General features: G+C 39.5%; 1 protein-coding gene across 1 annotated transcript in view; it reads left to right on the top strand.

Moving 5' to 3' along the window:
* Positions 1 to 11,015, top strand: part of ELMO1 (engulfment and cell motility 1) — a 201,599-nt gene that overhangs the window by 58,171 nt on the left and 132,413 nt on the right. Inside the window, exon 2 of the mRNA XM_015811166.1 lies at positions 10,177 to 10,324. Within this exon, the coding sequence (XP_015666652.1) occupies positions 10,247 to 10,324 (78 nt within the window). The 5' untranslated portion in view covers positions 10,177 to 10,246. The remainder of the gene's footprint in view (positions 1 to 10,176; positions 10,325 to 11,015) is intronic.

Here is an 11,015-nt window from a genome sequence, read left to right as displayed (position 1 = left end):
TGAGCTGATACAGGCAAAAGACTTCTCTCCCCCATATTTGGGCCGACAGGGTGTTCAAAAAGCATTCATCCTCTTCCCCTGTCTCTTGTAGCTAACAAAGTGAGAAAGAGCCTGTGGCCTAGGGGCAACACTTCTGCTTAACATGCAGACAGCCCAGGTTCGAATCTCAGCAAGGGTATGTCTGGCTGATGAAAACCTAGTAAGGTTAGAAATAGCTATCCCAGTACTCCCTTAATTCTTTGTTAGCAATCCAAATTTTGAAATATATATATATATATATGCAGGTCTTGGCGTATTCGACGAGGTGTGTGTGTGTGTGTGTGTGTGTGCGTGTGTGTGTATGTAAAAAAGGATATATGCAGTGTTATCTTCATTTTAGATATCAAAAGGGTTTTGTGGCTCCCAGTGTTTTGTTTTCGGTGGGAAACGGGGTCCAAGTGGCTCTTTGAGTGTTTTGGGTTGCCTACTCCTGATTTAGACCTTATAGCTTTAACAAAATGAACATTTTACATGAGAAGAAAGGTGGCTTTGTGATTCTCATATAACATTGCAAGTCATGATTCCATAATTCCTTCCCCCTCTATGTTTGTGTACAAAGGGACATTAGATTTACTCACAGCATTTTTAATAGTGGAGATAGATTTTTTTTTCTTTCTTTCTGAAAACCCTTAGCTGTAGCCTTATGTACTTCAGAACTGTCCCAGAACAAGAACTCCACTAGGAAGCTGCACCCTAAATCTTTACGAAAGAATATTCAAGCAAGGTCAACTATATTGAAAAAACAAAAGGTAGAAGTAAAAGATGAGGAGACCTAGCTTGTCAGTAATACTTGTGGAAAAAAAAACTTTGGATGTTCTTATTGAGTAAGCTGTACATTAGTAAGCCATTAATGTTGTGGAACTGGAAAATGGTATCTTGGGATATGTTAATAGGATTATAAAATCCAGATGAAATTAGTTTTTCTATTCTATTCTGCCTCCCTGATCCAGATACATTTAGAATATTGTGTCTTTCTAGTTACAATGGATCAGAAAGCTCAATAATTGGCATGAGATTAGATGAAGGCTACCAAGATGGAAAAGGATCTGGAAATAATTCAGATAGGGATTGGCTAAAAGGTCTGGATAAATTTAATCTACAGAAAAGACCCTGAGATGTCTTTTTATACAGTTTAAATACCTAAAACATTATCATATAAAAGATGGAATGACTTTTGCTCTATTGTCTTAGAGGGCAAGACCAATATCAAAGGATGACGATTAAAATAAAACAGGTTTAGACTAGATTTCAGAAGAAATTATTGATTATAAAATTGTCAGCTTGAAGTGGTGAGATCTCTGGAGGTCTTCAACAGAGGCTGGATGCAAGCCTGCAGTAAACTTGCTCCCAGGGCTAACCTCCTTTCTGGCTCTGTGATTCTAAGTGGGGAGATCATTGTTGATCTATCCCAGGGGTAGGCAACCTTGGCTCTTTTATGACTCGTGGACTTCAACTCCCAGAATTCCTGAGCCAGCCATGCTGAGGGGAAAGGGAGAGGTTTCCAAGCTGAGCAATGCTGGCTCAGGAATTCTGGGAGTTGAAGTCCACGAGTCATAAAAGAGCCACGGTTGCCTACCCCTGGTCTATCCCATGTGCCGGGAAAGGATTGGTTGCAAAAAATGTTCTTTGCTCAAACATCAATTTGCTGTGGGTTAAAGAGTTTTGGGCCTTTTAGAAATGCAACCTGTACATGCTGGAAAAGAATTAACTGATGCATGTTTACTGACACTGTTCCCTACAACTGTCCAGCAACTAAAGAAGTGGTAAGAATCACATTCAGACTCATTCAGTAAATATATAGGTGATATATACGTGTGATAAATAAATCCTTATCAGAGAAAAAAATCAGTAAGGCTTATATCTGATTAGACTTGTTCTGAACAAACTTTTTTTTCCTTTGCTTTTTTTTAAGTACTTGGGCATTAAGAATGTCAGGTTATTTCAGAGAAGAGATTTAATATGTACACAAGTGGAGCTTTTGAGAAATAATTTGATATACTGTACATCATTCTCTGAAATTTAAGACTTATAAGGGAGTTCTTTTTCTGCTGAAAATTTAGGTCTCAAAAACCAGAAGCTATTAGATCAATTTAGTCTCTTGATTAAAATTGATGATTGCATTCCAGTTATTTCAGTTGTTGATACCATTCAACAAGTTTTGGGTTTTAAGCTAAATTACTAGGTGTAAGAAAATGTCATAGGATATTATCTGTGCTGATAATTTCTGGTGTAAAACCAGATTCTTAAAGTCCCAGATCTTAAAGATCTGGGAACTATCTCATTCCTATCCTCTCAACACATCATCTAATTATCTTCATCATTTCTTTCTCCCTCAGACACGTGAAGAGACTAATACACAAACAAACAGTAATTTTCAAATAATGTAGATCCCAAATATACATATAAAACTTCATTCGATGTCTTAGTTTGTAATCGTGCATTTGTAGGCAGTTTATAATCATCATCAACAACAACAACAACAATAATAATAATAAAGTTATAAAGTTGGAAGGGACCTTGGAGGTCATCTAGTCCAATTACCTGCTCAGGCAGGAAACCCTATACCATTTCAGACAAATGGCTGTCCAGTCTCTTCTTAAAAACTTCCAATGTTGGAGCATTCACCACTTCTGGAGGAAGGTTGTTCCACTGGTTAATTGTTCTAACTATCAGGAAGTTTCTCCTTGGTTCTATGTTGCTTCTCTCCTTGATTATTTTTTATCCATTGCTTCTCCTGCCTTCAGGCACTTTGGAGAATAGCTTGACTCCCTCTTCTTTGTGGCAGCTCCTGAGATATTGGAATACTGCTATCATGTCCCCCCTCATCCTTCTCTTCATTAAACTAGACATACCCAATTCCAGCAACCGTTCCTTATATGTTTTAGCCTCCAGTCCCCTAATCATCTTTGCTGCTCTTCTCTGTACTCTTTCTAGAGTCTCAACATCTTTTTTACATTGTGATGACCAAAACTGGATGCAGTATTCTAAGTGTAGCCTTACCAAGGCATTGTAAAGTGGTATTAATACTTCACGTGATCTTGATTCTATCCCTCTCTTACTGCAGCCTAATACTGTGTTGGCTTTTTTGGCAGCTGCAGCACACTGTCCTCTCACAGTTACTACTATTGAGCAAGGTACCCCCTATACTATACCTGTGCATTTGGTTTTTCTTGCCTAAATGTAGAACCTTACTTTTTTCACCATTGAATTTCATTTTGTTAGATAGCACCAGTCTGTCCAGATCCAGTCTGTCCAGATCCTCCTGTATCTTAAGCCTGTTTTCTGGAGTGTTGGCTATTCCTGCCAGCTTGGTGTCATCTGCAAATTTGATGAGTTTCCCATCTATCCCCTTGTCCAAATCGTTGATGAAGATGTTGAAGACCACTGGACCTAGAACAGAGCCCTGGGGCACCCCACTACACACTTCCCTCCATGTAGATGCAGTTCCATTGAGGACCACACGCTGAGTACGGCCGGTCAGCCAGCTATGAATCCATCTGGTGGTGATGCTGTCTAACCCACATTTTTCTTCATATACATATTGGAAATACATACCTTGATATACATATTGGAAATACTAATAACTTTGTGGAAGAAGGCAATGGGAAACTGTTTGTATATTGCAGCTCAGAAAGCTATATAAATGAGTTCATGAAATCACAAGAGGAGCTTGACCTGAAGAAAAACTTACTTGGCTCACTCCTTGAAAACCAGTGTGGTAAAGCATTCATCTTTCAAAGTCTGTTTGACGATTCACTGCATGGAAACTGTTCAATCAACTGTTGAAGAGGGCCTTTAATGAGGGGAGGAGGACAATCAAAATGTTTGCATGCTGGGAATTTTCTGAAAATAATCCCAGCAATAGGGAAATCTCTCCAAATAATACCAGTGCATTTGTATCCTTAGCAACTCATTCTCTCAACTGCAGATTGTGTACTCATTTATGTATGTGTTATTTACAGACAAAATAATCTAATTGTATAGAATATGGTATTATTTATTTCTTAACAAAGCAAAATGTAGCTATTCAGATGTAAATAAAAATAAATCCAGTTCAAACCATGGAACCTGAAAGCAATAGCATTTGCATTAATAGCTTATATTTGGATAGTCCTAATTCTCCTAACTGGCAATTTAATTACCACATTACAGGAGAATATTGACTTTTCTCCTCCACTTTGTCACCTCATAAATGCTGTATCCTGTTTTAGAGTGTTCAGTATGCTTCTTGGCAGAAATACAGATGTGCAAACCATCATTAATCCTGGGTCTTGCATTAATTTGGCTTCATTTTAAGAACTTCTTTTGACATCCTTATTTTATTTATTTAGCCAAATTGCAAGCTGTTGTGTAATGCATAATTCTGTAGTCGCTAAAGAAAAATTAAATGCTATGTATATCTTAGTCAATTGTCAGTAAGGCATGATTAGTACATCATATTTTTTTCTTTCCTCAATACATTAATGAGATATATGCATATCCTCATACATGGGCAGACAGAAATACACAACCACTTGTGGTTGAAAAAAGAGTATGCTTATAGGTTGAATAAATTCTCAGTCCTGGAAAGAGACCAAAATTTTGTTTGTAATTCTGTGCACAGAGTGTACTTGCTCAGTCGTGTGACAGTTTTAACATCTCTGCTTTAAGAATTCGCTGGGGGAGGATGAGAGGGAGTGTACAGGACTGTGTAAGAAGTGTGAGTCCATGACAGTGCATGACTATGTGAGAGAGGCAGGGTGTAAGTCAGGGAGAGTGCATGAAAGCCAGGGAGGGGGCACAGAGGTGTGAAGGGATGTGCAAGAGGTGCAGATGGGAGGTGTGTGAGGCAGGCATAGCAAGAATTGAGGCTGCACAAGGGAGGCACAGCATGCGTCAGGAGATGTGCACTGGGATGCATGAGTGGCTGGCATTGTGCAAAAGCAGAGGAACTGGGGGAAGGGTGTGTGGGTGGGGAAGGTTTATACCAGTGACTTGTGACATTCCCTGCCAGCTTCCTCATTGACTTTCTGGTTGTAAATAGCGATCAGGTCATTGCAGAGTGCTACAAACAGGTACAAATGCAAACTGGTTGCCAAATACCAGTTCATGATCACATTACTGTGGTGGTGTTAGGATAATCAGAACTCCAAGGATCAGTCATAACCACCATTCATTCATTACTGATGTAATTGTGAATGAATGATCACAGGTAGAGGATTGTATAAATCCTTTATTATATACTAACAGTGCCTTCCTGAATATATTTTCTTTCAAGTTGGTGTTACTGATTATACTATTTTCATTAGAATTAATGATTGAGCGTTGTTATTGCTTGAAGCTTATTTTGATTTCTATTTTATATTCATTTGTATGAAGAAGTTTTATACTTTATGTCAGCAGTGAGGAAGGGGCGATAACAAATAAGGTACAGAAACAGGATTTGCATGGGCGTGCATCTGAGGGGAGAAATGACTAAATGGCTTGCCATACAAGCAGTCATTTTTTTACTTTTAAGCTTTATTTGATGTGAAAGCTACTATTTGAAAATATTTATTCCTCCCAAAATAAACCATAAAAACAAAAACAATTGGAAAGAATGGGCAGTATATAAAAAAATCATTATCTTGTCCATTAGGCAAGCTTCTTGACAATTTCTTTTGACAAAGATGTATTCATAAAGTTACAAGGAGTTTTGACTTCCTGGAAACCAGCATGATAAAACAAATTATCTTAAAGAAGGAAGGACAATCTGAAAGTGTGCTAGTGAATGTTTTAAAAATAGTCTCAACTTTTAAGGAAAATCAAAATCATTGTATGCATACCCTTAGCAACCCTCCACTCAAGTGTAAATTGTGTACTTATATGCATGCTATTCGTAGACAAAATAATCTGATTCTGTGCAATAGAGTTTTATTTATTTCATAAAGCAAAATATAGATATTCAGGTATAATAAACAACAAATAGAAGTAAAATGTGTGAAACTGTACAGATCATCTTTAATACTGGAATTTGCACAATAATGGGTTGCTATGATTCAGTTTTAAGCATTTTATAATTTATTATTTTTAAAAATACAGGATGTTAGGTACCGCATTCTTAACAACTGCCCTGGGTTTCCGATTGTCATAGCATTTTGCAGTCATGTGATTGTAATTTGCAACCTTTCCTACTGCTTCCCAGAAGCAAAGTAAATGGGAAAGCTGGCAGGAAGTCAGAAGTTGCAATCACTTCCTCACATAATGACTCATATAATCTTCGCTTAATGATGGTAAATGGGGACTGCTAGAACTGTTATTGTTAAAGTGGCATGGTCACTGATGGTGACTGATGCCAGGCCCTAAAAACTGGAAATCTGAATTTGAATAGAGTTCATGTTAATTGACTTCAGCTGTTTCTGTTCACTCCTTTCAATACAGCCTCTTTCTGAAGATAAAACGTTGATTTTAAATCAACTTAATTCTAACTGGTATGTATATGTTGTAAAGAAGTGGTCTTAGTTCCATATTCTTAAAAAAGATACATTTGTATATACACATATTAATGCAGATATACTGAACTATAATTTGATTTGATTTGAAATCCATTGGATTTCATTTCCTGTAACAAACTTTGCACATATTGTCACACTTCTAGAAGGACTACGTTGGCAAGGCTACTGTAATATATAGACTCCCCAACCTTTGTTCTTGAGATGTAAACTAAATTCCCACAATTCCTAACCAGTGTGGGCGTGGAGATATATTTGTATATACACATGGATATACAAATTTTAGTAAATAACTATAGCATGGTTGTCATAAATCTTCTAAACTTTCCTTAAGAATGCAATAGCCAAGATCCCACTCATTTCAAATTGCTTTATATCATAAGATAAACTTGTGAGCTATTACCTCCCCCCACCCAAATGTGTTAATGCACTATGCTCTTTTGTCTCTCTGTGAAAAGTACTGTTCTTTTTTGCCTTTCCTCTGACATCCTGGTTGCTATAGTGCAGTGATCTATTTATGAACACATAGGAGATTGTTGCTGTAGAGAAAATGTTTTCTGGTCATAACTTTGTGGATAATTCTTCTTAAAATGGATTATTATTGGATATCTAATTGATTATTTTTTCTGAAAGGCTGAAAAAGAATATATTGATTTTTTTTTAGTCTTTAATGACACGATAGCAGTGTTCCAATATTTGAGGGGCTGCCTCAAAGAAGAAAGGTCAATCTATTTTTCAAAACATCAGAAGGCAAAAGGCAGGACAAGAAGCAATGGATGCAAACTAATCATGGAGAGAACCAACTTAGAACTAAGATGAAATTTCCTGACAGTAAAATAATTAACCAGCGGAACAGCTTGCCTTTAGAAGTTGCGGGTGCTCCATCACTGGGGGTTTTAAGAAGAAATTGGACAGCCATTTGTCCAGAATGGGTGTCAAGCTCAATTTCATTGAGAGTCGCATCAGCATTATGGTTACCCTCAAAGGCCAGATGGGCGTGGCTGGGTAGGCATGACTGGGTGGTCACAGCTGGGTTGCAGTGATTAGGTAGGCATGGTTGTGTGGGCGTGACTGACTCGACGCCACTTGGTGCAGCTGACTTGATATGACCAGGTGGACAGGCTGAGTAGGCATGGCTGGGTAGGTGCAATCAGTCCAGCTCCACTGACTCGGGACAGCTGGGTCAACATGCAACAAGTTGCACCAGCTAACTCGTTGTGGGGACAACTCAGTGCCCCACAAGCTCCTCACTTCCCCAAACTGCTGCTAGCCAAGTGTGTGTTCATGTGCGTATGCACATGCACATACAATCCCCGCATTCCAAGTTTGAGGACTTTTATCCACAGAGGAAGGAGAGGTCCTTATTCTCAAGCCCAGGCATAATTGGCAGCTTGCCAACTCAGATGTGGGTAAAAGTCTCCAAGTCTGGAATGGTGTGTGGGTGCGTGAGCACACCAAAGTTCTTGGTTGAATTAGTAAGGTCTCTGGAGAGAAGGAGAGATGGCGAGGAGCTGCTTGAGGGAAGGCTGCCCCAACAGGCCAGCATCCTTCTCAAAATGATTCCCTTTTGAGAAGGGCCAGCCTTCCTCTTGCAGGACCAGGGAGCTTTGCTCCCCTGCCTCCTCTTCTTGTTCTTCAGAGATCTGTCAAGGCAGAAGTTTGATTCTTTACTTCCATACGCAGCAGCATCACCTTCCACCTCCTGCTTTGCCAGGAGGGGGCACCAGACAGGGAAACGCCAATGCTCAGATGTCTGGGATTGGGAGAAGAAGGTCTCCTTTGGCGTGCTGTGTGCACACACATACATGCCATTCCCAGTTTGGAGACTTTTATCCACATCTGAGCTGGCAAGCTGCAATCATGCCTGGGCTTGGGGAGAAGGACTTCTCCTTCTTCTGTTGATAAAAGTCGCCAAATTTGGAGTTCAAGGTGTATATGTATTTGTGTGTATGCCGCTGTTTGGCAGTTTGGGGAGGCGAGTTTGTGGGACGCTGAGTTGTCCCCATATCGAGTTAGCTGGTGCGACTTGTTCCATGCTGACCCAGCTGTCCTGAGTCAATGGGGCCGGGCCGGCTGCACCTACCTGGCCATGCCTACCCAGCCACTGTGAGTTGTAATAAACCCATGCCCGCCCGCCCTTGCGCTTACTGCTGCCACACAGCACCACATGTTGGAGAGGCTTCTGTAGTCTGTCCTCTGCTAGTGCTGCTGCCACTGACAAGACACCTGAAGAAGCGAGAAGGTAACTACTCAATCACCTTCTCCTACTAGTCTGCTTACGGGCCAGATCTAAACACATCATGGGCCTTGAGTTTGACATGTCTGATATAGGGTCTCCTGCTTGAGCAAGGGGTTGGACTAAAAGAAATGCAAGTTTCCTTCCAACTCTGTTATTCTGTATTCTTATATTGGAGATGGTTACCAGCATCAAATTCCTGGGTGAGCAGTTAACAAGTAGGCTGGCTTGGTCGCTCAACAGCGAGACACTGGTGAAGCGGGAACAGCAGTGCCTGCATTTTCTGTGTCACATGAGAAAAGCACATCTTTCTTTCCCTGTCTTTACCACTTTCTATAGAGGGATGATTGAGAGCATCCTGTCATACAGCATCACAGTCTGGTTTGGAAGCATCACTACTTCAGAGGTGGTGAGAATGGCCGAAAAGATCATTGGCAGTTCCCTCCCTTCCATCCAGGACATAGCACATAAGCGTTGCTTGAGCAGGGTCTGCAAGATTGTCTGGGACACTACACATCCTCTTCATGACCTGTTTTCCTTGTTACCTTCTGGAAGGAGGCTTCGTGGTATCCGTAGCAGAACATCCAGATTCATCCATAGTTTCATTCCATACAGCATTAACCTTGTGAACTCTCAAGCTTCCTCCTTCCATTATATATTCAAGATGGGCAGTGTTTAATATTTATATGTTACTTATATGTAAGGGTATAGGTCTATACATATGTTTATATAGAATGTTTAAATGTGTGTTATGTATGTGTACACTTTGAGAGCAAGCTACTAAATTTCATTTTTAATGTGTGCCATTGTGCCCACAGTAAAAAATGACAATAAAGGTTTGTCTGTCTGTCTGTCTGTCTGTCTGTCTGCCTACCTACCTACCTACCTACCTACCTACCTACCTACCTTGTCCTGTCCTGTCCTGTCCTGTTACTTTACTGATGGAGATAACAGTGCAGTGATTGCAGAGAATAGTTTGTGGGTTTGCTTGCAGAGATGCTGATGTATAGTGAAAATCAACTTCCAACTAGTTAGAGCTCTGCTCAAGTTAAGTCAGCTACTTCTAAGTGTGAGGAACATGTCCAAGAGCTCTCCCATCAGAAGAAAAAACTGTGTGACATCACTTTAGGTTTATCAACAAGTCCACAAGATCATCAGAGTACAAGATGAAGCAGCTAAAGATGGATAGTTTAGTCTTTTACTAGTGATAATAGAATAATTCAGATCATTTCTCCATTAAAAAAACTATTTCATGATTACCAAAGTATATTCTAATATTTCAGTCATCTTCTAAGTAGATTGATTTGTATCATAGTGTGTGGTATATACAATTGAATTTTCAAGATTTAACCTGTACATTTACACACCTGTAATATGGATGATTTTGTTTGAATTTATTTTAAATGATACTATTATCTTTTCTCCCTCTAGCTGTGAAAGAGAGATTGTAACCTATAAGATATTCCAATTCACTACTTTTGAAGAAGACCGGTGACAGAATATGCCTCCTCCTGCAAATATTGTGAAAGTAGCTATAGAGTGGCCTGGTGCCTTTCCAAAGTTGATGGAAATTGACCAAGTAAGTGCTTATTTCTATGTATTATTTCTAAAAGCCTTTCTACTTTTAGACTAACAATTGTTAATGTTTGTTATACAGTATCTTATGTAGTCTTATAATAAGTCAACTGTGGAACCTTCTGTAAGAATCTTTTACCTACACAAAAGGTTTGCATAGATTTTGCATAAAGATAACACTAAATGGGACTGAAATTGCTGCCAGTAAGTGATCGGTCATTATGCAAAACATCATATGATATTTCCATTTAGTGAGGCAGTTCCAACTGGGTTGTTAGGTCAAGACCTCATGTTTCTACTATCCTGCCTTGCCAACCTATGTTTCAACCCCCCCCCCCTTTTTCTATCTTCTCCCGTCTCTGCCCTTTTGGTTGCCTGCACACCACTCCTCTGACCCCTCCAGTTAATTTTCAGGGTCTTCCTCCAGCCCCTGAAAAGACACATTTGGTCTGACCCTGTCTTGTCAGCAGTGGGAAAAGAATATTTATTTATTTATTTTTATTTATTTACATAAACTTATATGCCGCCCTTCTCCCTATAGGACTCAGGGCGGCTTACAGCATATTAAAACACACAAACGCCATCCCCCATAAAACCAATTAAAAACCAAATATTTGTCGCTGTATAGTTATTAAGATTCGAATTAAAATTGTCCCTATTTAAAATTCTCCCTAGGCCAGACCCGCTTGTTGAAA

Source organism: Protobothrops mucrosquamatus, unplaced genomic scaffold, assembly GCF_001527695.2.
Source record: "Protobothrops mucrosquamatus isolate PMUCROS unplaced genomic scaffold, P.Mucros_1.0 scaffold32, whole genome shotgun sequence".
Lineage (NCBI taxonomy): Eukaryota > Metazoa > Chordata > Lepidosauria > Squamata > Viperidae > Protobothrops > Protobothrops mucrosquamatus.
The sequence above is the reverse complement of the archived record's forward strand: the minus strand, read 5'-3'. Positions and strand labels throughout refer to the sequence as shown.